Here is a 26708-nt window from a genome sequence, read left to right as displayed (position 1 = left end):
TGTTCCACTCCCAACTTCTATTCTTACTCTACTTTCTTCCAATGATCCTATTATCTATAAAATACTATCTTCATATATATATGATAACAATATTAAGATTTAGTTATATTACATGAATACATTTATAGTTGCATCAATTGCTTTTCCTATATATTTATAAGTATATTCTCATATGTACAAGTATGTGTTTCATATCCTATAAATATCTTAGACCTAATCCTTATCCTTTCTAAATTCGTTTGTGTTAGGTATTTTTATTACTATTATCGTTTCCCCGTTTTGTTCTTGGCAAAATACCCTAATATCAGGGGTGAACGCCACAAAAAAAAGAAAAAAAAAAAAACGAAGATGTCAAGTTTGTCAAATGTAATTGTCAAAATACTGTGATGGATCTGTGAATTGTTTGTTTGTAAGAAAAACTTGTTAGAAAGTATTAACGAGCAAATAAAAAAGAATTAAATAACAATATCAGATAAAAGCAATATATCTATAAAATCAATTTAAAAAGAAACATCAGTCATTGGACATTATTCATCTAAGTGGTTAGCCTTGAAGTAGATGTCATCTATTATCTTAAATGAGTGTTGTTTATTTTACATTTTAGTGATATTAGTTGTCAATTCACGATTATATGGCTTTGATATTTGACTTATGTTTCACAACATTTGGGAAGAGGCATGTTTTATCCACGCATTCGGGAAAAAGGTGCAGGCTTAATAGTTCTCAGTTGGACTTGCCTGGCTGTGCTGTGCGCCGCGTCCACAGCACCCTGCGACAAAACCCGCAGGGTCTTCACACAGCCCAGCGGCATCATCACCGATGGACCAAGCAACTCTAATTATACACAAGTCAGTTACACACATTGGAATTCACAACATAAAGACTGAATGAAATATTAATATTTCGGATATTTTTTAGGATTCCCATTGTGAATGGCTGATCAAAGCTTCAAATAAAACTCAATATATAACTTTGAGTTTTATTCGCATGGGTACAGAATGTTCCTATGATTATGTATTTGTTTATGATGGTGATTCCTTTGATGCTCCACTACTTGGAAGTTTCAGTGGAAAAACTGAACCACAAAATGTTACGGCTTCTAGTGGTTATGTGAGTAAAATATGTAAATTTTACTGTTACAGACTCCTATAAATCCTACATGTGCTAGCATCTTATTGCATTGTTCCAGATGTTAATACTTCTCTATAGTGATACAAATTATGTACTAGATGGATTTCGGGCCACATATGCTATACACAATTGTCCGAACAACTGCACAGGTCAGGGCGAGTGTGTCTCTAATAAGTGTTTCTGTGAAGGAAAATGGGGTGGACCTGATTGCAGTGTTAGATTATGTCCTAATGAATGCTCAAATAATGGACAATGTAAAGGAGATAGATGCATTTGTAAGAAAGGGTAATTATTTAAACTCACTTGTTGTCTTTTCTATTAATAACACTTAATCATATACAGTGTTTTATTATGAGTATTTAATTATATGTTTCATTTACACTGAGTTAAACAATTTTTTTCATATAAAAGAATATAGTGTGTTATGACAGTTTTTCAATCAAAATTATTCACAAACTAGTTACTTTTTTTGTTTTCATTTAATACAAAAATCCACAATACCACATTATTAAGAAATAATAACTTACATGCTAAATATCTTATAAATACAGCTAATAATGAATTTTAATTTTATAAACGAAAATTATAAGTCCTTAACAGTGTGTGTGAAAGAAATAATAACAATGAGTATCAAGTATTAAATTAGATAAAACCTATGTTCCTGCAGTTCATTATTTGTTATTACAGTTTTTACTCACTTTTTATAATTATGTATATACTATATATTTTATAATAATGTATATTTACTAGAAAATATAATATAGAAATGTTATTATTTTATTGTTCCTTTAATATTATAAGCTTATGCTTATAATAGCACTTATATACTAAAGTATCATCATACAATCAACTTAGAACTTTTAGGGGTTTAAGAGTTGGGTGAAACTATAACAAGCTGGATCGTAAGAAAGTAATATAACATATTTGAAATATTTACATACACACAAATATGAATTACTTATTTAGCAGACACATTGTAAATATTCAGTTTTAATTACAATGTTACTTTGGACTCAAGGATAATGTCACACTTATTTTAATAGTCTTTGTAATGTAATACTTATTTCTTTTAGATATTCAGGGGATTCATGCTCTTTAAAAAGTACAGACAAAGAGGGCAACAGCTGGCATTGGCTCTCTCGTACAGAGAGTGGTATGACTAGGAGAGCGGCCCACTCTGCTGTTTATGTCAATCATACTGACTCTCTATATGTATTTGGAGGATATGATCTAAATAAAGTTCTAGGTTTATTGGAGGTTTATAGGTGAGTAATTCATAAATTTAATATTAAGTTATATATATAACTAGCTGTATTCCCCCACTTTATTTGTGGTCGTAACATAACATTAAACAGTCTGTAACCTTCAAGAAATGTCCTATTAAATACAAAAAGATTTTTTCAAATCCAACAGGTGGTTCAAGAGTAGCGTTCAATCAAACTTTTCTGTTTTATCATATTAGTATAATAATTAAAATATTACACACTTTTATGTGACATGATTTTTAAATATTTTTTTATTTACTGTAAATTTCAAATATGCTTATATCTCACCTAATGAAAAGTGGTAACTATAGTCTCTATATGTAATATAAAAATAATACAAACCACTTGTTGCTAGTCCTGATCAGTAAGCTATTATATTTTGTTACAGTTTTTCTACTAGTCAATGGTATGATGAAAATGGAAAAGTTGTGCGAAGATATCCCACAAATGAAGAAATTGACAAGACATTATTGACTCTGTTCAAGAAGGTTAGCATAAGTATTTTTATATATTAAAAAAAATACCAATTTATGTCTGGTAAAAATTGTATTTATGAATCTCAGTTTGTATTGATACCTATATATGTGTAATTACTCATATATATGGAAACACTTTCTTTTGGGAATAGAATTATGATGATTATTATTTTTTTTTTTTTATTAGAGAATACTTAGGAAGAATTGTCTGATCTTGCAGAATTATATTAAAATAGTTGTACAATATAGAAATAATAATAAAAATATTATTATATTTTAATAATTATAAAACCTTGCAGGGCATTCTTAATGATAGTTGGCACATAGGTAATGGAAGCTCGTTATTTACATTAATTCTGTCATCCTTTTCTAACAATGACAAAACCACATTTCCTGGTATGCATACTCATTCACCTACACCATATTCAGAGAGTTATCTACATTTTACTGATAGACCAGAAATGTTTAGTTCAATGAAATCAAATTATACAAAACCTGAGCCAAGATATGGTCACTCTGCCTGTGCATTTGGAACGGGTTTTGTGCTTTATGGAGGAAAACTATCTGATGGAAGTCTCTCTTCGGAGTTGTGGTTTTTTAATGCAATAACAAATAGGTGGACTTTGCGGGCAGTCAATTCAACATTCACTCCACCTGGACTTACACGACATACTCTGACTGCTGTCAAAGATGAGTTATACCTTTTTGGAGGGAGTACAGTGGAAGGGGAATTTTCTTCAAGGTATTTTTATAAAATTTATAAGTATATAACTTGTATGCCTTTTATACTTACCTCATAAATTTGGATAATATTAAATGTTTGTTATTTTTCCAGTATGTATAAAATAAAATTAGGAGATGTGAATACAGAATTTTGGGAAAAAGTTCAAGTCAGGGGTGGAAAGGAGTTGGATGTTCGTGTTGTAGCACATACAGCTGTTTATCACCCACATTCTAACTCAATTTTAGTATACGGAGGTGTTGTTGCTAGCGTTGCAAGGTATGTTTCTAAAAATATTCTAATTCATCTACAGTGTAGCTGGTATAGAAAAACTCCCATATATTTAATATTAAAATTACTTTCAGATTTTCAAAATTGTCAGATAGAATGTTTGCGTTTGATATAGACTATAGGCATTGGAGTGAAATACATTACCCAAGAGCACATTTAAGAGATACATATGTCCCACGAGAAAGAGCATTTCACACTTCTACTATTATTGGTAAATATGTTAAAAATATAAATCGGAATTTGAACCATATTATGTTTTTTTTTTTATATAACATGTTTATTATCTTCAGGAAACTATCTGGTTGTTTTCGGTGGCTACTCCCATAGACATAACAGAGAGGAAATATGTTACGATGGCCAAATGTATCTGTATCATCTCGGGTGCCATTCATGGATTCCTTTGGATGTGTTGGGGAAAACACCGAAATTTTATCCAAAAAAACAGGGAGTGTTCGCTCATGCAGCTGCTTTGAAACCCCCGTCTACCTTGCTAATAGCCGGAGGATATCACGGCAATGTCAACGGTAAGGAAATTATGTTAATAATAACTTGATCATTGCTGTGACATTGCGTCGTTATGAAAGTGTTTTGTACTTGATTATAATTCTTGTAATACAGAAAAAAGAGGTCAATGGTTTTTACATAGTTTTTTATTACCAAACAGGTCTTGTATTGTTTATTACATGAAGCCGCTTATAAATATTTTCTTATTTCATTCCCATTTATTCAAGTTTATTGCGTTATTTGTGTATTTTGAACATGAAACATGTAAAATATGTATGTGTATGATTTTTTCTTTCAGGAGATCTACTTGCATATGTTGTCCCTAGTTGGCAGGCAGGAATTACTAATAATAATCCTGAGTCAGCGTGTCCGCGACATCAGACACAACCGGAATGTCTTGCAGATCCTGAATGTGGCTGGTGTTCTGCTGACGACGTTTGTATACCTACAGTTTTTAAACATTTTATTTATTAGCTTTACCATATTTAAAGTGAACGTTATATACGATAATAATAATGGAAGATAGTGCCTTTGTAATAGCTAAATGTTGTGTTGTTTTGTATAATTTTTAGATATGCTACGGAAGAACAATTGGTTCAAATTGCACAACAAATTTGCAATCAATACGGTGTGGAGGCATCTGCCCTGCTCTAGGCGATTGTCACTCTTGTCTCATCCATGGACCACCACTAGGGGAGAATAGTACACGAACTGCATTGCCCTCTGTGAGCACCAAATTAGGTTTATTCAAATGCAGTTGGTGTGTTCAGAATGCTCGCTGTCATCATAAGAATGGTAATATTTAAATTGAATATACAGATAAAATTACACTAAATGACTAAAAACACTTGAGTTGTCAAATTTAAATGTTCTTTTATTTAAATTAAATAAAGTATGTCAGGTCACTCGATCTCTCTGTTTTGAGTTGAAATAAACAAATATTTTCCGCATTCGGGCGGTTCTGTTATTTAAACCGTAGGTAACACAGTAAAAATATGTTTGATTGGATACTTTGGTATATCTTTATATTTATATATTTGGTGCCTATATGTAAATGATTTAAACCACACTCTATGGATATGTAAGTTTTCATTAATAAGACTTTTTTACTAATATAATAAAATTGTAACTAGACGTTGTCTGTAAATGGGAGATATTTAAGAAAAAAAATATATGAGGGAGCTTACTAATCAATAGAAGTCACAAGAATCATCATCAGCCATTATCTGTCTTCTCCCATAGCCTGAACATAGGCTTCTCTCATAGGTTGTCAAAGGATAATTTTTAGAAGTTTTGTCTTTCTATATGGTTATTCCGACATCACGCACAAACTACTACTACTGCACCAAATTGGATGCGGTTTTCGTATGTGTGTTCATGAAGGTCTAACTTAAAATCTGGTATATGTCTCGTTTAGAAGTGAAATATTTAATCGGTTTCCTATTTTTAAAATTTACGCGAAAAAAGTAGCGAGCGAAAGTAGTTAGGTTAGGTTAGGAATGTATGAAGTACGATATGTAGGAAGTATTAAATACAATTTATATAATCTCATTTTTGTTAACTAGAGACATTAATGTAAAAACGAGATGTAAAATGTTTTTAGATAATTATGGCGTCTGTGGTGAAGACACCCCTTCGGAAAATCCAGGTTGGTGGGGTACGACGGGCACCGAAGTAACAATTCCAGAAGAATGTAAAGTTTTAGATAAACGTCCTGGTCTTACGTTTTTGAGATACCAGCAGCCCGCTGACTGGAGTCACCCAGACGCTGTATCAGTAGTAAACGCAACCACAGTTGATTGGGGAACAGGAGGAGGAAGCAATCATATATTTAGTGGCTCAAGTGAAGCCAGATTAAGAGGTTGGCTGCATATACCGCAATACTGGAATGGAACAGGAGAAACATTGCATATATGTGCGGGTTACTCGAATATATCATTGAAATTAGGAGATAATAGCGGCTCGGCAGCTAACTTAACAGCACAGCCATCAGCGTGTTCTCTAGTCGATTGGCCGACCTTGTTTCCGGGGCGACTCTCAGTTGATATGCATGCTAATGATTCACTGCACACAGGCTTATATCCGTCTCACCATCATGCCAAAATGGAATTGCTTCATAATAAATCACAAGAAAATGCAAAGGTTATTTTTGTTGTTTATTATTTTAGGTAAGTTTATACAACGTCATACTTTTTTTATAATATAAACTTGTTATTGTTTCCAGGTATTCACATTTGAATTCTTGGAACCCTACTCGGACGGACAGTGTTCGAACTATGGTAACTGCTTACTGTGTCTGTCGGATGCAGCATGTGGGTGGTGCGAATTGACGAATCGCTGTGAGCTGAGGAATACTGACGAAACAGTCGTGTGCGCTGCCGACGGTGAATGGAGGTACCTTACCCTTCAACCTGCTGCCTGTCCTAATTGTTCCAACTATATAAGCTGCGAGCGTTGCGTAGCCGGTAATTACTGTGAGTGGTGGGCGGACGAGGCACGCTGTGCACGTCGTGGCCGCGCCGGTGGTGCTATACTCGACAGCAGTGAATGTCCGGCACCCTGCCGGCTGCGGCTGGATTGTGAGCATTGCCTTGACGAGCGTGGCCGCTGTGTTTGGTGCGAAGCTACGCGCCAGTGTTTTAGTTTTAGTGTTTACACCAGCGAGTATCAGTTCGGACTGTGTCGCGAATGGCTCGACCGGGCGTCCACTCCGGCCGATGATGCTGCTCGGAAATCTGGACAATGTAAATCATGCCAGGGTCATACACAGTGTTCTACATGTCTACGAAGCATGGGCTGCGGTTGGTGCCACTCTCACGAGAACCCGATTAATGGAATGTGTACTGAAGGAGATTTTACGAGAGCTCATGTAGATTGTGCTTCTCTTTTAAATGTTACGTCGGCTGATGCAGGATGGGCTTATGCACAATGTCCTGACGTCGATGAGTGTGGACTTGGCCTTCACGATTGTCACGAGCATGCAGTGTGTAACAACACTCATGGATCATATACATGTAAATGTAAACAGGGTTACATAGGTGATGGTAAAAAAAGTTGTATGCGGACTTGTTATAACAATTGCATACATGGATATTGTCTTGGACCTCCACAGTACAAATGCTATTGTGATCTAGGATGGACTGGGGCGGATTGTTCTATAAATTGTGGTTGTCACAATCACTCTACATGTCGAACGGGTGTTGGGCGTTGTGACGAATGCCAGGATTGGACTGAGGGAGAGTTTTGTGAAACATGCAAACCTGGCAGCCATGGGAATGCTACTACTGGACAGGGATGTCGACGTTGTGATTGTAATGACCATGGTGATGAAACAAAGGGCATTTGTGATGTGACAACAGGCGAATGTATTTGTAAAGATAACACAGAGGGGCAGAATTGTGAACGATGTAAGTCCAAATTTTATGGTGATCCTCGGCATGGTGGCAGATGTTACTATCAGTGTGAACCTAGAGGGATGTTAAATGCTTCTGATACAGAAGGCATTGGTTCCTACAAGACAGATCCAGACATTAAAACAGTAGGGCCCTCCAAGGAATGCCTTTGGATTATATCTGCTGAAGACATTAAAGATGCTATTATTCAGTTCACGATAAACTCGTCTACTTTTGATGTGCCATGTGATGAGAATGCAGTGTATGTGTACGATGGACTTGGAGGTGTCCCAGATATGAGCAATAATCAGCAAAGTCAATTACTAGGTGTTTTTTGCAATGGAGCATCTTCGGGGGTTGTAGAAGCAAGAAGTGGAAATCTAACTGTCCATTACAAACAAGGCCAACCAGAACAAGGTTTCGAAGGTGTATATAAAGTATTAGCATGTGACGGATACTGTTCTTGGCCTAGAGTTTGCAATAAAAGGCATTGTGTATGTAGAGAAGGCTATGGAGGAACAGATTGTGAAGTTGAGATTTGCAGAAATAATTGTAGTGTTGCAATTAATGCAGGTATATGCGACACAAGTTATGGCCGATGTCTTTGCAATGACGGTTATGGGGGAGCTGATTGCTCTGTTAAACTAGATAAAACACAACTAGTCTTTACGGAGCTTTTTAACTCTGAATATTTATCTGAAGGCCTAGATCATCTTCGGAAAACATTGCCTAGATTTGGTCACAGTTTAGTTGCCGATAGACGAGGATTATGGATGTTCGGAGGTTATTCTCTTTCACATGGTCCATTGAATGATATAAGGTTTTTCGATACCAAAAATAATACTTGGATGCAAGTTACAGTAGAAGCTACTCCAGATGCTAAAATGCCTGAAGGTCGATATTTTCATGCTGCTGAAATCTATCATTCAAAACAAAATATTTATATTTTCGGTGGTCTCAGTTTGCAAGACAAAAGCGTTCAAAATAAAACACTAGGCGATTTCTGGCAATTCAGTTTAAAAGATCAAAGATGGGGTAATATTAAAAGTAAAGACGATCAACCACCACCTCTTGCTGGTCACACATTAACATTACAAAAATATCAAGACTATGAAAGCTTGGTTTTAATCGGAGGGTTTTCATTAGAGCAAGGGTTTATGGCCGATATGTGGGAATTCGATCTTGATAACGACAAGTGGATAAAATTAAATTGCGAAGGTGCTAAGCCGGCGGGAATAATCGGGCACAGTACTGTATATCATGCTCCCTCACAAAGTTTGTATGTATATGGAGGCATACTATATGCATATAATGGTACAATGATGTCCAATAAATTGTTTTCTTTTCATTATCCTACAAAGAAATGGAGTGAGTTGCCGACATTTCCTAATCTAAATCATTTCCACGATAACTTACCACAAGCCACATATTTACATTCAGCAGTGACCACAAATGAATATATGATTGTATTTGGAGGCAGAACTTATCCCGATCATAGAACTGATACTCTTATTGCTTACGTGTACAGCTGTAACCAATGGGTTAGACTTGTTAAAGGTTAGTTTTAATTTGTTGACTTAAATTATATGTATTTTATTATATTGATATTGCTTTTAACAGTTATTACTTTTTCAGGAGTGAGCATAGTAGGACATCCACCACCGCCGACAATAGCGCATGCAATGGCTATCGATATTGAATCAGAGAATGAAGGTTATATTTATATAATAGGTGGGTGGACGGGAAGCGCAGATTGTCAGGTTACACGCATATCTCTGCCAGACGATTTATGCTCTTTATGGAGTGCCAGCAAAATGGAATGTCGTAGTCATATGGGCTGCAGTTTTTGTAGTACTGGGAATTATACAAAATGCTATTCTGTGGATAAACCTGGCTGTGAAGGAAGCGATCGGGTATCCACCAACTCTGGTTCATCCTGCGATGCAGAATTAGTTTCACGACGAGCATGCGAAAACTTTACCACTTGTACGTCTTGTTTGGCTGCTTGGCCTTTATACCCAGAAGAAAAGCCAGCTTGCCGTTGGTGTGAATCCTGTGCTGCTGCTGTTGGTTAGTATTCGTATATCTAATAATTTATAATAATAAAAATGACATTATTAACTATGACTTTTTTATTTCACCGCAAATTTTACAACACTATTTCTATTTTAGGCGAATGTGTACCAACTGATGAATCATGTACAAGCATCAAGTGTAATGCTGGTACAACATACATTAGTGACGTCGATCAATGTCCAGAACTGAGATGTGTGGCGTCCGACTGCGAAAAATGCGTGACTAATCAATGCACATGGACTCGATTAGCCAGTAGGGAAGGTATATTTTTAATTTATTTTTTCTTTATGTTAAGCATACTTCGAAATAATGAGTATAAACTAATGTAACAATTATTTCAGGCCAACTGACCCAGATATCTGAGGATCCCCTGGAGCCGTTCAATTGGACGTGTGCGTCTATCGAAGAGGCCGGGCGAGCGAGCCTGAGGCCAATGGCACGGGAAGAGTGTCCGAGCCGGTGTCATACGTATGTGGACTGTCAGTCATGTCTGAGCGCGGACGGGGCAGAGGGCGGCTTCTCCGAGTGTCACTGGGCTACATACCTAGGCAAGTGTATATCGCCGGCGCATCAGCCCGTGTACTGCGCGGGTGGCGTATGCGGCCTGGTGCTCACGAAGGCCGACAAGAACAAGTGCCCGGCGCCGTGCGGCACGTTCGAGCAGTGCAGCGAGTGCCTGCACCACTCTCACTGTGGCTGGTGTGCGCTTGCCGGCGCCAACGGGGAGGGAGTGTGCACAGAGGGTTCGGTCGAGTCACCGCTTGACTACTCAACGAAGACCACGTGCGCCGCTGTTTACGACGCCGCGCACCGCCCGCGCGATCTCAATGATTCGTTCTCGTGGCACTACACGCGTTGCCCTCCAGAGAACGAGTGTGAAAACAACCATCATCAGTGTAAAGCAGACTCTGAGGTGAGTGTAACTGTTACTATACTACTCTTACGCTATAACCAGTAAACAAATATAATTTTCATCATTTTATTATTGAAGTTACGGCTGTTATGTTGGTATTGTATATATCATTTAATATAAAATGCTATAATCAAAATATGTTAGATAAATAACTTACATATAATATATTTTAATGTAGTTAATACATATTCATAGTAAGATTGTACTCTACCTTAACAAAACAATACAATCGAACAGTAAGCGATCATAATAATTAATCAATAACAATAATAAAAAAATATTTAAACAAAATAATTCTAATCAAATAATAACCAGTGATATGGACTTCAGTAAGATATTTATAAACTTTTGGGCAAAGTTCATCAAGTTATACATTTAGAGGACACCATATGACTATATCGGTATATGAGATTAAATTACTCGTATTATTCGTTGCAAACATGAAACAATTTAAATAATAGTAACAATATAATTCAAGATTTTATAATCAATATTGTTTTAGAATCGCCGAAGATATCGCATATTGCGCTGAAGGGGGGGTTAAAAAACGCATGTTAAGCGAATCGTAGTAGGATTCGTTTTGGATAATCATGATGTACAAGGGTATTTTTTAATGGATGATAATGGTATAGTAACTCCACCTGCGCTGTCAGTATACACTGGCGGGGCGTCAGAGAGGGTTGATTGGTAAGGATGAATGTACAAGGGTTGGGACTGGCAGGTGTGTCGCGACCTGCCCGAGGGCTACGAGTGCGCGTGCGGCGCGGGTCACCGGCGCGCCGCGGGCGGCGGCTGCGCGGCCGTGTGCGCGCAAGGCTGCGTGCGCGGCGCATGCGTCCAGCCTGACGTGTGCCGCTGCGACTTCGGCTACGTCGGCGCCAACTGCACCATCCAGTGCCAGTGCAACGGCCACTCGCACTGCGAGGGGCCCGACAAGCTCGACAAGTGCATCCAGTGTCACAACAACACCATGGTACCGCCTACCTGAACGTTATATTTACTTTTGATGTCATTAGTTAGCATGCAACCTAACCTGTGAGAGAGACCTGTCAGCCTTCACATTATCCTCCGTAGCAGTAGCTAACTCTGTAAAAATCCATTGTTATAAAAAAAAAACAATAAATGTGACGAAAATAAGTACTCACATGTTAAACAAAAGCTAAGTATTTTTGCCTAACTCATTTAAAATTAATTAAAAGTTTTTTTTTACTATTGCTCCATTACTTATGACAACTTCGAAAGTTTAATAATCTGTTTTAACTAATGAAATATTCTTCTACTGTTATTCTAAATTCTCGATTTAAAAAAAATAACAAATATTTTGATAATTCACATAAGTCTAGGTTTTTACTCTAAAAGAGTCAAAACATTTTTATATGTTTTATGAATGTGGTGTTTCTAACACACCGTTATTGTTGGGTCGGGTGGTGTAGGGTGAGCAGTGCGAGAAGTGCCAGCCGAACTTCGTGGGCGACCCGACCAACAACGGGCAGTGCGTGCCGTGCTCGACGTTCTGTCACGGACACACGTCGGTGTGCACGAGCGAGCCGGCGGAAGGCACGAGCGCGGGCGCGGCGGAAGGCGAGGAGTACTACCGCGAGCGCGACGGCGGGCCGCGCGCGCGCTGCCTGCGCTGCGCCAACCGTACCGACGGGCCGCGCTGCGAACGTTGCCTCGAGGGCTACTTCCGCGGCACCGAAGACTTCCGCGACCCCTGCCGCCCGTCAGTCTATACCTTGCCTGATTCTTTTTTGATACTTAGAATAGCAAATGAACTGATGGCCTACACAATAAAAAATCATAAAAAATACATTCTGGTTTGTGATGTCCATTGTACATCCTCATGTGTTGCACTCCTGAAGAGAGTGGTGTTTTTTTTGATGGGTGAAAATGGTAGTGAAAGGTGATAGATGAGAATGAAAACAGGCTTTTCTTAAAGGCTTTGTGTTACTATTGCGAAAATATACGGTTGTTTTTATAACTTTATATTACCAGTCGTGTTGGTGATTCAGTAATTTGTGTAATAACTAAATTTAAATAAAATACTGGTGCGCTCCAGGTGTGAATGCCACGGACACGGCGACACGTGCGATCCGGTGACCGGCGAGAAGTGCAACTGTGGCAACAACACTGAAAGCGACATCTCGTGTCAGACCGCCAGCTCCAGCAAGAACTCTGCGCAGGAATGCTGGCGCTACCAGTGCGTCAAGTGCAAAGATCTCTACATGGGTGACCCGAGGAACGGTCACCAGTGCTACAAGACCATCAATATAGAGAACAAATTGTGTTTTGATGGAAAATCTATAGGTGGGTTTCGTTATTGATTTAATTGTTTTATTAGTGCAATTGTTAAGTCTGTATTAGCCATTAAGGGAATTTATTTTACTTGTAAATGGAGATTATTTGTTATTCATTATAGATTGTGTTTAAAGAGAATGTTAAAATTTTTACGTAGCATGGTGACATGTTAATCTATTTTCTCTACTAAATTAACACTTAGAAGAATAGTATAAATAGCATGTTATGTTACTTTAGATTTTCATTGTTTTAATATACAGTAGGTATATGAAAATGAATGAAAAACGGTTACGTTTACCTCTATATGGTTACGTTTTCCGTGGCAAATTTGTTTTTCTATTTCAATAAATAAATACTTTAATAGGACTTTCGACCAGTATTAAACTAATAATTACATTTATTTATCATTACATTCGTTAATTCCAGATGAATGTAAAATCAAACCTCGCCCTTTGTATCCTGGTCAAACAGTATTCGTAGCTGTGAATCCAAGATATATGAATGTTGATATACGGGTCATAGTGGACGTGACTCAAGGCGCTGTCGATTTGTATCTAAGCCCAAATGACAGTTCATTTGTTGTATCCGTGAATGCGAGCAACGGTGCCCACGCAGTGGAATTGGATTCAGCGTATTACAAGCACGAACCGCTCCGCAAGGTGCCATCTTTTGACGACCACGTGCCTGACCAGAAGTTAATCACGTGGTGGTACGATAAAGTAGAGTACACACTGGCTGATTACAAAGCGAAGGATCTTGCTACTTATGTGACGGTCGACAGACGAAATATACTATTGCGCGTGCGTAACTTGCGAAATCGGCTCGTTCTGACTCTTCCAGAAAGTGTCCATGATTTAACACACACAAAGTTTTACATTATTATCAAAGCGAGACACACTGACGATGGCGCCGCAAGCTTTGGTGTCACGTTCTTCCGTCAAGATCAACTGCACATAGATCTGTTCGTGTTCTTCTCGGTGTTTTTCTCTTGTTTCTTCTTATTCCTCGCGGCGTGCGTGGTCGCGTGGAAAGCGAAACAGGCTGCCGACGTGAGGCGAGCTCGGCGGAGACATGTTGTCGAGGTGAGTGGCGTTACTATATTAATTTCCCTTTTTTTCTAAATATTTTTATGTTAAAAAAATTTTTTTTAAATGTTTATATGATAGATCAGTCTATATCTTTAATAATTGTACCATACAGCGTTATTTTACTGTCATACTTTCAACCACAACAAAGTTATGCAAACACATTTACACGCCTGTAAAACACAACTAGGATACACTACATTAGGTATCTCCAGTACCTAGAGAGATTACTTCTGTACAAAATCTCTTGGTAACACACATTGCTTATTTACAATTTTACTTGGATATTATTATATATAATACTTGCAATGATGATATGGTTGATTCCCAATAGATGCTGCACATGGCGAAGCGTCCGTTCGCGGCGGTGACGGTGGTAGTGGGCGGCGCCGGTGCAAGCACGCGGTCGGCGCGACGCCGCGCGGCGGACTTGCGGCCAGTCGCCATCGAACCCGCGGCTGACGGCCGCGCCGCTGTTACCACCGTGCTCGTCAGGTATTTGTTATAGTTATTGGATATTATCGTTTTACGGGTAAAGTCATATAAGAATTTTCACTTCTCAGGTGGAATTCTACTTTGACATATCTGACTCGAAGGACCAAAAGATATATGAAGTTCCTCTTTCATATTAAAAGTTAAGGTTATAGACTTATAGAAATAATAAAAATGTTCATAATAACTGTTATGTAAAAATAATAAGAATATTTTTAAGAGAGCGTACTTTACTAAAGGCGGTATTTGTGTTGTATTTTGTTATTAATTAATTTATTTGATTGTGTTTATTGAATATATGTGTATAAGTTTTGTGCGATTGTTGGTGAGTGAATAACAATGGTGGGTGGTGTGACAGGCTGCCGGGCGGGGCGCGCGCGCCGGTGCGGCTGGCGCTGGCGTCGTCGCTGGTGCTGGTGTCGCGCGCGCCGCCGCCGCGCCCGCGCCCGCGGCCCTCGCGACACCTGCGGCACCCGCCCTCCGCGCGCATCGCACTCAACACATAGTGCCCACCATCGGATACTGTCCCCCCCCCGCGCCTCCCCCCGCGACCACTCACACGCTCAACTTCCCCCTTCAACCATTGCAGTACCACCCGCGTTCCGCATGCTTCACATTGAACGCATAGTTCCGTTTTGACCTCACACTCCACTCGCGTACACTGACACCCTGATCCTTCCACTATCCGCATTCGATACAGTTGACTACCACTCACTGCTGTCTAGCAATTTGAGCTATCCGTCCTCTCCATGCTCTTCTTCCTCATTGCTTAATTACGCGGCTATGGCCCTTCATTCTCGATTCCCGTCCATCGGTAATCTAAGCCATGTATGTACCTTCTTCTCGTGCATGGTACTCAGCGCGTAGTCCGCTACCGCCTTCACCCCACGCCTCCGTCCGTTCCGTAACCTGAGCCACCCATTCTCCGCCTTATGCATTCGACACTCTTGACTATTGCTTTTCTCCCTCCACCCCACATCCACATCGAGCCACGCATCGTGCTCTCGCCATAATTCGTACCTTACAATACGTGCTGTATTCTCAACTGCTATATTATGGTAATTAAAACAAATAATGTCAATAAAATAATAATTGATTATATTCACTGAATATCTCTCGATGCCACTGTAGTCATTTACGTGATTGCTTTGACTATGTTATTTTAAATAATATTATCCAAAATAACTTATTAATTCAATGACACAACCTAATAACTGTTGAGGAAATATAATAGTAATAAAACATGTAATATCTGTAAGCTCGAGCTGGTCTCGCCTCGTCTCCTCCTCTAACATAATATAACCACAGAACCCGGTACGTATATATTTGTACGTTATTTGTTTATGTATAAGTGACAGCCATGGAACACAACGTCTTTATATATGTATATAAAGTGTCCGGGGTTTGATAATACTTAGATCTGTTTTGTTATTAAGTAATGATAAAGAATTTAATTGGTATATGAAACTGCCCTACCATAAGCGTATAATTCTTAAAATTATCTGAAAAAACCTAATAGACAATATACATAATATTAGTTTTGTGGTGAAGGCATCTTAGAAGTTGCCTAAAAGCAGCTCATTTTAATATAATCGTCATATTATGTTACAGTTTCTATTGAGATTGGCTGTATTATTATTACATGGAAAATAATATTAATTTAATTTTAAGCGATGTATGTATTTTCTTTTTATTTTTGTTTTGTATATTTTGATGAATTGGTCTCCAATTATACAATGGATGTTAAAATTATTAACTAAGTGATATTACTTTGCCATTAATGTAATTTATATTGCAGGAAATATTTAAGGTATTGTCTGCTATAATATTATTATCGACTCAAATGTAATGAGCCAAAGGTATCAAAATTGTTGCGCCAACTGCGCGCGGGTTGTGAATAGCCGGTAGTTGGTATATCTGTTAATTATTTCAAAATTTTATTATGTAAATGTTGATAAATTCTGTTATAGGCCTGTTATTATTAATTAATTGTGCGTAAATGAATTAAACTAAATATTTATTTACATGTTAACACATAATTGATTAATATGAACATTAATTATTTTGCTTTTCACTGGAAGTTTTCATCCTATAGATATTCTGTTTTTATAATTTATAATTATTAATAAAATGGTTTAATTTCTTTAAATGATCTAAAAACATTTGGTAGCACATATTTAAGACAAAATCTTTTATGAACACGAAATTTCGTCTCAAATATGCTACTAGATTTCTTTATGATACGTAAGCTATTTAAACCTGTCACGACCGATGCACCACAAGACTGTAAGGGAGCGGAAATTGCCAGTTGTTACCGTCCAAACCGCTCCCATAACCGCGGTAACGATCGTGATCGTACGAGAAATTGGCACCTACTTGAAATAAAATTTCTTTGACATTTAGACTTATGTTTACTTTATAAATCGGTTTTGTCCCTTATGAAATATTGTATATTTTTTATGTATTTTTTTATTTAACTAGAAAAAATAAGAGAATGAGTTCCCTTTTAATTAATATATTAAAAAACCTGCATGAAGCTTGTTATTTATTTTTCTCGTGGGAATTTCAAGAAATCTGTTAAAATAGCAACTAAATTATAACTGCCTGTTCAAAATTTCAGATTATAATTAAATAAGAGTCTTATTCTGTTTAGAATTGTCAGTTCTTTGCAATTTAAGCATTTTTTAAAATAATATTTATATAAATTTCTTATTCTCAGATAAGTTACATAGACTTTTATATATTGAAATTTATATAACATATTAATATAACTTGAACTCAAAGTTTCCCATAGTTTCAGTTGTCTGTCCTTTAATAAAACATACACAAGTTACACTAAGTATGTTAATTTAGGTGTCTTTAAAGGATATTATTACAAATTTAAAAGTCACTAGAATACCTTTTGTTCTATAGAACTAATAAAATATTTTTTTTATTGCTCAGTAGTAATCAACAGTATTGTGTAAATGGATTGATCAATTACTTGACTTGTAAGTAGAATTATGTTGAACGGAGCCGTAGTCAGGGGTATGGTATGGAGAGCATTTATAATCAGTTTTTTTTTTTTATTTTTCGCCTACCATGTTGTCGGTAAGAATAAATTCATAAAAATTATATTTCCGACTATGGCCCTGATGTTAGATGTAATTTAATGTTAAGTTAAAAATAATTATTATAGACAACATTATAAGAGAGTACTGATATTGTTAGAGCTATTTTATTAAGTTACACATAATCAAATAAACTGTATTTGATCAAAACTAAAACAAGTCCAAATTACATTCCAATTGTATATCTTTGTACATATTATTATATAATGATATATTGGTCAGGCATTGAAGAGTTTTAACAATGCTAAGATAATTGCTCATCTATTCTATTTGATCTTTCTTACTATAACTACATTGAAGGCATTTAAATACATATATATTATTATGGTGTAGGTTTCATGGTTATTTTGGTTTTATTTTTTGAGTACACAAATCTAAATCTAATGCTGAGAAACATACTGATAAGTGAATTGTATAACAATTCAGATTAATATTCTATTATTTTATATATTCACAAACATTAGATACTATATCACAGTAAACATGAATTAACCCTCCGCCAACAATATGACAATGCTTCAGTTCTGGTCTGACCGCCGTGCGGTGCGAACTGGCTTGTCACGCCATATCGTTGAAGAGCAGCGCGTCGTAATCAAGTCGGCAAGAATGGCCGTGAAATTTTTGCCGATCTCAGAACAGTTTATGGGGATGATGCTGTGAAGTTTTCAGAGAGGGCCGAGAACAATGTTGATTGTTTTTTTCGATGCATATCTTTGTGGAAAAAAAAAAGCTCGTGTGGCACGAGTTCGTCCAGAATTGGCGCGAGAGGGGCGTTGGATTCTTCGACAATGCCCTCCCACACCTCTCTTGTTGTCCGTGAGTTTTTGAGTAAAAATTCCATTACTGTGACCGAACACCCCCCCTATTCGCCGGATTTGGCCCCGTGTGACTTCTTCTTGTTCCCAAAAACCAAATTGGTACTTCGGGGGCGGCATTTGGGGGACATAAATGAGATAAAAAAAGCTACGACGGGGCAGCTGAGAAACCTACAACCAGAGGACTTTCAGGAGCCTTCTCACAGTGGAAACGGCGGTGGCACAAGTGCATTATGTCACAGGGGGAGAAAGGGGATAAAATTGATTTACCTGAATAATTGTAAAATAAAATTTTTAAAAAACTTTTATACGTACTTTCCGGACAAACCTCGTAAACATGAATTAACCCTCCGCCAACAATATGACAATTTATATAAAAAAAAAGTCGGGGCCTCGAATAAATCACCAAAACATTTCTTCTTAAAACTAATTTATATCCAAGATATCGATTTTTTTGTGAAATCTTAGAAGTTACGGTCTTTGTAAAGATTACAAAATTTTATTTCATTAGGGGGTAAAGTATTCATGTAAAAAACTGGAAACAGAAAAAAGAAATCTAGAACATATTCCCCAAATTTTTTTTTTTTGGAAATTTTCCCTACCTTTAAGTAGGTCAAATTATCGTCTAGAATGATATCGCCCGTGATGGTTGACGGTGTGCAAAAAAAAAACACGGTTGGCGGAGGGTTATGACTTATAAACACTGTAGACAAATACAATAAATATGCTCATTCTGAGAGTGTAGGTGTCACCAATATATGCTTATTTTATTATAATATATTGTTATACATGCTTATATTAATTTTAGTTTTATTCTTTGTTGTTTTATTTTTCAGAGTGGCAGCTTAATTATTAGGTTTTGTCACCAATTTCATAGTAATATAAATAATTGCTCAAAATTTGTTTCCTTTTGTTTACAGCTCAATACTAAAATATATTATCTGATATAAATATCTGTGCCTCTAGTGAGAAAGGATATTTTTTTCTTTTTTAGGCTTTTTCAAATAAACAAAATTTTCTCTTTCTGATGGTGCAAGAAACGTAAAAAAAAATCTTTATAAATAACGAAGATACAGAACGTGTAAAAACCCACAATTATCTAAATATTTTTATTTCAAAGTACTGAATTTTTTTCGAGTTAGAATGATATGTTATAAAAAAAATTGTACCAAATGTAATGTCACTTAGGCTCAAATTTAATAATAATGCTAAAAAGTTTATAGTTCTCCTGAAAAGTACCAATTTTGTAGAGCAGTTCTCATTGGAGGCAGAGATAAGAAAATATAAATGCATTCTACATTTATTTTTTTATATTATTACGAACACCAATGATACGTCAGGACATGAATTTTAATAGAACTAACAATAATAATTAATAATTTAATGTATGTTGTACATAAAATATTGTTACTATTATGCATGAAATTTTATCATTTCATGGGCCCATTACTGCTTTTTTACATTAAGATTTGAGTATAGATCTGTTTTGACACATTAATGCTCTACATATGTGAATGATCTGCTTTTTTTTTATTTCTATTATTTTATACCACCTAATGTACTATTTTAAATAAATAATACAATTTGAGCTATGAGCACTATAGAAACAGGAATCTGATATCTAGGTAATAAAATCTCAGAAGTCTAAAAAAATTTTAAATTAATTTAAAATTTTTGGATATTTCTTTTTATTAGCTTTAAAATTTAGACTAAAGTATGAATGTTGTTAGACAAAATATACACTTTAGCCAGTTGTGCTATGTATATAAAAACAACTCACACTTCCTTTCTTGATATTGTTTTTGTTTTGTAATAAATCTGTTTAATTTATAAAATTGCAAATTACTCAGAATGTAAAATTTTGTACATGTTAATTGAAGTTTTTTATTTTTATAATAGTCAAATTATATACAGTAGTCCTGCACGGCTGCTCATAGCTAATATCAGATTTTAAGAAGTTTCATCATTATTACTTAGACAATTTATTTTAGATGTGTTCAAGCTCCATCCATTGACTTCACTGTAACAAGACACATGAGCCCATGACAAATCATCTATCATGACATCAAATACATAGAAATCATGGCAGTATTATTTCTAAGCAATATGTATATATATATTTTTGTTTAATGTAATTGTATAAATGTTTATAAATAAAATATACTGTTGGTTGTAAAATGAATTTTATTTAATTAAATTTCAAATTAAAATTTACTTCAATATTAACTACTGATCTTTTTGTGTTAAAAGATGTGTTTTAATTTTTTGTAACAATTCTTTCTTTACTGTGTCAGGAACTAAGGCTCGTGCACGAGGTGTGACTCTTGTCACCAACATATCAAAAGTAACATTGTTGCTTTCATTTTCCTTTACAACATCACGACAAAGCATTCTCACTTGATCTCGCCAGCCACATTCAATTAATCGTCTTCTCAATAGTTCTTTAAATCTAAAATGTGAGATATTTTTATTATACAAGACAATTTTTATTTAGTATAACTTCTATTAAAGACAAAACCTTTTTTTTTTATGCAACTTAGAATGGCAAACAAGCTGACAGCCTACCTGATGGAAAATGGTAACCATCACCTTTAGACATGAGCAGTACTATGGACATAACAGAGTATATTATTTTACCCATGATACTCTCCCATGGGTTGCAATTCTTGAGGACTCTGGTGTTATTGTCAGTAGTGTGGACTACCAAACCCATTCCTAGCAGTATACCCTGTCAGTGCAACCTCCACATGGTCCCTTCTGGAAACCATAGTGCTGAATTTCCAGGTGTATTGTGAATGTGAAAGGGACTCCATTTTCCGCACTTAGCCTCTCATTTGGGCCATTGTGCGTATGAGTCGTGGCTAGTGCAGCCAACCTAGCTCCGTCCAGAAGCGCAGAAGCTTCCTGGGTTCTTCACAGGCCTCACGGAGCGAAAATGTATGTCCAGGTGTATTTATCACGATGGGTTAACTGACCTGCTTTTTCATTTTCACTTATTATCCCTTACTGGTGCCTCGTCAGTGTATACAGATAGCGCAGGTGGGGTTACCATTCCATTATCATCCATTAAAAAAACCTTTTAAATGAAAAAACAGCCATGCAACTGCAAACAACTGCTTCATGGTAAAAACTAGAATGGTGCAAAAAACCTACCAATAGGGGGAGGCCATGTTCAGCAGCGGACAGTTAATGTTTTTTAGTTAAGTATAAATAATTTTATATTTATTAGAAAGGCATTATTTAAAATATAATTTTTATAATAATATTATAAGTAGCAAACATGATTATTCCCTATAAGCAAATCATATTATTTCATACGTCATATTTGTGAATGCTCATATACACAAATATGATGTATGAGCCAACCAACATAGTATTCACACATATTTTAGAGAAATCAATAACCTGGCCCACTACAATGGCTACTAGGCTCTAGTGTTTATTTAACATTAAAGTAATTAATGATGAAAAAAAAATACCTACCTTTCTCTATCCCCACTTAATATTAAGCGTTGATGTGCAATTGTATTATTTACTGTCATGTTGATACCTAAAAAATTGGTAATTAAATAAATTTAGTTTTTCAAAATTAAATTTGAATTCAAATTGGCCGATAATTATATACGCTAGTATTTAAACACATATTATATTTTTATAATAATTATTTATCATAATTGATGATAATTTTATATTTTTCGATACTTACTTTATTTAAAATATTACACGTACCTAAAATAAAGCACCTATATTCTATGCAATTAAATATTAGACATATATAACTATAATTTTTAGTCAAATATAAAGTAATAAGTCGATAAAGTATGATTATTATGATTGTTTAATAAAAACATATAACTAAATAAAAACAAGTGTCAGTGTTGCCAATACGCTAGAGTCAAAAATTACACGAGACTTCGGTTGCCAGATGCGAATTGCGATTTTTACCCAATCGTCAAATATTTTTTTCTTCAAATCTACATATCGTCATAGTCGTAGAATACTGACGGATCTGACAAAGATTACATATATAGATCCGTCAGTATTCTACGACTATGGCGATATATGATTTTCAAAAATCTTTACCCTATTACTAAGCTGTATCGATTTTCACTACGTTCTGCTGTATGTTATAAAATGAATGACGAAAAATTCTGCTGATGAAAAGTCATTCCTTTTGTTTGTACTTTTTTCTATCTTTCTCTTTCCGTTATATACCTTCAGTTATTTATTATGTAATAAATACAGGAATGTTTTAAGATAGTAAATGACTATTACCTAAAGTTATATTATACTGCACTAAATAACTATTTGTATCTATAACCAAAATAATCTAAGGAGTTATAAATCAATAGATCAGGATAAGAAATGAAATGAATATAGGAAATGGAAATTTTAATTAAATAAGAGACTTAACCCTTAAATACCTGAAGTTTCAAATTGGATACCGGGGTTATAAATCGCATTGGGCGCCTACAATCAATTTTATTTTAATATTTAGCTGTTTACACGTTACCAAATATTTTTTCAAAATAAATATATAAAAATATCGTTTTAATTTTTTAACTATTTTTCCCCATTAGAAAACACAGTAAAGGGGACACTTATATATTTTTTAATTTGATTTAAAAAATCAGGCTTTTAAGGGTTAAAGAGTAATTAATGGTTTTTTTATTCGTTGTGTAATTTGAATTCTGGTTCAAGTCACTTCTTATAAAAGACATTTGTATTACGTCTATGCAACCAGTTTATGACATTTGAATATTTTAAAGTATAAAGTAGTTAGACAAGAATATATTTTTTTGTGATATTCCCAATATCGATATTTTTGCCACAGCTTTATTATAAATATTATATTTAATCATTTTATTATGTGATACTTTGGAATGGCTACATAAATGAATTTGCAAACTGTTTCTAGTTTCATTAATATAAACGCGATGCCGACTCAAATAATTTTAGAAACCAGTGAGCAGTATCGTCTATTTAGTTTGTGCCAGTGAGCAATTGGGGTTGAATCTGAGTTGCCATTTCTCTAAAATTATCTCGCGTATTATTATTTTCTTTTAATATTTTAATTTGATAATTTTACGAAATTACTGTTTTATGAACCGTCGTAAACTAAAATTATAATAATTTTACCTTAATTCTGTTAAAAAATCAGTTTATATTGGTCTATTCAATAAAGATTCCGCTGTGATATTAAATTGAAATTTAATTTTTGAGATAGATTTAAAGCATTGCGCCTTAGTATTGACAACCCCACTGTCTTTCTTTTCATTATCTATAGTCTCTATAATCTGTTTCTTTGTTATTTATTAATATTTTATTGTTTTCATTTTATAAAATTTTTATTCCTCTTTCCATAGTGTTTTTAAATTGAATAATATAATAATATATTCTATTTAATTATAATGGTTACATATTGGGTAGGTAATAGTCTACTACACCTTTTTTTTTGTTATATTATATGTACAAGAATTATTAATTAAGTATATATGTATATTTTTTCATTAAGTGAAAATTCGATGGTTTTTTATGGGATGATAATTAAATAGTAACCGTGCCTACGTTATTGGTATACCCTGGCGGTGCATTAGCGAATGCTGATAAGTGAGGATGAAACTAGGTCATTTAGGCACTTAGCCCATCGTGACGGATTTAAGAAAAATTAGTTTAAAATTAGGTTAAAGAATTCAGGTGGAGGTTGACTATAGCAATAAACTCTCAGACTCCCCATTACTAATAATGGTGATTTTAAACCCTATTAGTAACAAACAATTTCCCCCACAAAGTTATATTTTCACCTTCCAGTCAAAAATGTAGTTGAAAACAAAATACAACTGTGTAGAACTTTAATATTATATTTTCACATATATAAGACGAAAATGACTGCTATTGATCAATGAAAAGTGTTAAAATTGTTCTTATTCTAACTGCATTTGTAATTGGACTTCCACATTATTTTGCCTACACTATTGGAATTAATCTTAATCTATTGTTGACCTGTAGTGTAAAACATACTCTGTAATGTAAGGCTCTTTCTAATAATGTGTATATATGAGAATAAGTAACAAGACAATAAAATTTTGCAGGATAATAGTATAAAGGTGTTTTTTGTGCTTTGTTATTTATATGGTCATATAATTGTTATATTGCTAAAGAATTTAATTATTATTTATTCTGTTATATTATCAAATCAATGTAACTGCAACAATTAAATTTAAAATTTTTGCTGCTGGAGGTACTTATTTGATTAAATCTCAAATGCTTAAAGCATACTTTCATGTATAATTTTGTGTTTGTTTCAGAACACTTGTGAAAGTCAAGTATAAATATAGTTCAATGGCACATATTTTGGTTCTTGATTCTGTTCAAGATGTATTCATTTGTGGGTGTTGTAAAACAGTTTTTAACTCTTTGCAAGTGTTTCTAGATCATAAAAGCCAGCTATGTAATAAAGACAACCAGCCACAGTTATTAGAGCCTGCAAATAACATAGTATCACCTAAATGTGCATTATCAACTCCAGACACTTTAAGTGAAGATAACAATATAAGAGATATAACTTGCAATCATTGTAGTAAAAAATTCAAGAAAATCACTAGCTTATTTGCACATTTGAAAACACACAATGATAAACCATATCAATGCCCGATTTGTGGACGATGTTTTGTACAGAACTCTCATTTGCAAAGACACATCAAGTGTCACAGGGTATGGCCAGAAGGACTTAGTAAAACAACTGCTACATCTACAGAAGTAGATCTTTTAAGTTATTCATGTTCATATTGTGACATGGTATTGTCAAATTATATCCAATTCAGAGGCCACTTAAAGAATCATTTATCATTAAAAAAATTCAAATGTGTTCAAGATGGATGTGTTAGCTTGTATGACAGTATTGAGGGTTTGCTTCATCATGTGACTGTAGCTCATTTAACCCCAAAGTATTCATGCCATAATGCTACTTGCAGTAAAGTATATAATTCTTTAGAAGACATTGCAAGTCATTATCAAAACCATGATGAATGTAGGACAGATCGAAACAGTACTGTACCCAAAAAATATAAATGTTTACAATGTGATGCTACTTTCAGAAGATTGGAAAAGTTATCTTTGCATATGGTTACTGAAACTCATAAAAAGACTTGTATTCATTGTGGAAAGATATTTGCAAGTGATAAAAGATTAAGGCTCCACTTACAGATACATAGAAAATTGAAACCTTTTCAATGTAATGTTTGTAACAGCAGCTTTCACATGAAAAAATATTTATCCGTTCATATGTTAAAACATGGTGACAGGCAATATACATGCAGTATTTGTAGATATATGTTTAAGAGGCCAGATTTACTCCAAAGACATATGAAATTACATCAATTAAGAAGAAAATTTACATGTCCATTCAAGGACACATTAAATTGCAAAAAAGAATTTAGTAGAAGCGACAAATTAAAAACACACATGAAACTTCATACAAAACACATGCCGCTTTGTTCTACTCCACCTAAAACATTACCTGATCATGAAGCAGGCACAGTAGAGATATGTATAGTACCTTTAGACAAGAATAACAAATAACTTTATGAGTCATTACTAGATTTTGTCTAATTTATAAATACATAATTGTAAACAATGTAGGTAGTTATTATTTATATATAATTTATACAAGTTATTTAATTGTTATTTAATAATAAAATTGATTAACTAAATTGTTTTCTTCAAATTTTGTTTATTTATTAATAAATAAAATAATTTTGTATGTGACAACTCTAATTTAAGTAGAACCAGCAATCCCATTACGTATTTACAATTATAAAAATCCTTTCCCATAATCCTTTCACTAAGTATAACCCATAATGTAATGAGGCTAATATAAATTATTTTATTTTTTATTTTTTATACCCATCATAATCACTAATATAGTATAACTACAACAGTTTCAATGTATATTTATATAGGTGTCTATGTCTAACATTAAATGAAAATTCAGTGCATGAACAACTATTGCCATGGAGAAATGCGCAGTGGTCGACTTGTCTGAACGGGAGAAAGGGATTATTAGTTAGACAATAAAGATAATTCAACAAAAATTAACCACATATTTACTTGTATATAAATTATTTTATTTTTTATACC

General features: G+C 34.7%; 3 protein-coding genes across 7 annotated transcripts; 2 read left to right on the top strand and 1 right to left on the bottom strand.

Moving 5' to 3' along the window:
• The first annotated feature begins 378 nt into the window (after positions 1-378).
• Positions 379-17046, top strand: LOC113516787 (multiple epidermal growth factor-like domains protein 8). The gene is made up of 22 exons (XM_052899615.1): positions 379-848; positions 919-1110; positions 1190-1416; positions 2205-2396; positions 2785-2884; positions 3172-3614; positions 3708-3872; positions 3959-4095; positions 4175-4408; positions 4687-4823; positions 4961-5183; positions 5992-6530; positions 6613-9337; positions 9416-9850; positions 9953-10117; positions 10198-10769; positions 11491-11742; positions 12203-12492; positions 12829-13076; positions 13494-14149; positions 14487-14647; positions 15003-17046. The coding sequence occupies exons 1-22, from the start codon at positions 678-680 to the stop codon at positions 15148-15150; spliced, it is 8412 nt and encodes a 2803-aa protein (XP_052755575.1). The 5' UTR covers positions 379-677; the 3' UTR covers positions 15151-17046.
• A 3689-nt stretch (positions 17047-20735) lies between these two features.
• Positions 20736-26127, bottom strand: LOC113516675 (enhancer of yellow 2 transcription factor-like). Of its 3 annotated transcripts, none has more exons than XM_052899614.1 (3): positions 26089-26127; positions 22053-22119; positions 20736-21018 (listed from the first exon to the last, which is right to left on the bottom strand). In XM_052899614.1, the coding sequence occupies exons 2-3, from the start codon at positions 22109-22111 to the stop codon at positions 20796-20798; spliced, it is 282 nt and encodes a 93-aa protein (XP_052755574.1). In that variant the 5' UTR covers positions 22112-22119; positions 26089-26127; the 3' UTR covers positions 20736-20795. The 3 variants fall into 3 exon arrangements, with proteins under 3 accessions (XP_052755574.1, XP_026756933.1, XP_026756932.1); XM_026901132.3 differs by lacking the exon at positions 26089-26127 and adding an exon at positions 22299-22475; XM_026901131.3 differs by lacking the exon at positions 26089-26127 and adding an exon at positions 22276-22473.
• LOC116412773 (zinc finger protein 341-like) lies at positions 23834-26295 on the top strand. Of its 3 annotated transcripts, none has more exons than XM_031907846.2 (2): positions 23834-23995; positions 24878-26295. In XM_031907846.2, exon 2 carries the CDS (start codon positions 24912-24914, stop codon positions 26148-26150), a length of 1239 nt encoding a protein of 412 aa, XP_031763706.2. In that variant the 5' UTR covers positions 23834-23995; positions 24878-24911; the 3' UTR covers positions 26151-26295. The 3 variants fall into 3 exon arrangements, with proteins under 3 accessions (XP_031763706.2, XP_031763707.2, XP_052755572.1); XM_031907847.2 differs by lacking the exon at positions 23834-23995 and adding an exon at positions 24056-24676; XM_052899612.1 differs by lacking the exon at positions 23834-23995 and adding an exon at positions 24692-24810.
• The last annotated feature ends 413 nt before the right edge of the window (positions 26296-26708 follow it).

The sequence above is a fragment of the Galleria mellonella genome, unplaced genomic scaffold (assembly GCF_026898425.1).
Source record: "Galleria mellonella isolate WM207_F2 unplaced genomic scaffold, CSIRO_AGI_GalMel_v1 utg588, whole genome shotgun sequence".
NCBI classification, from domain to species: Eukaryota; Metazoa; Arthropoda; class Insecta; order Lepidoptera; family Pyralidae; genus Galleria; species Galleria mellonella.
This window is presented reverse-complemented; position numbering and strand designations above follow the sequence as displayed.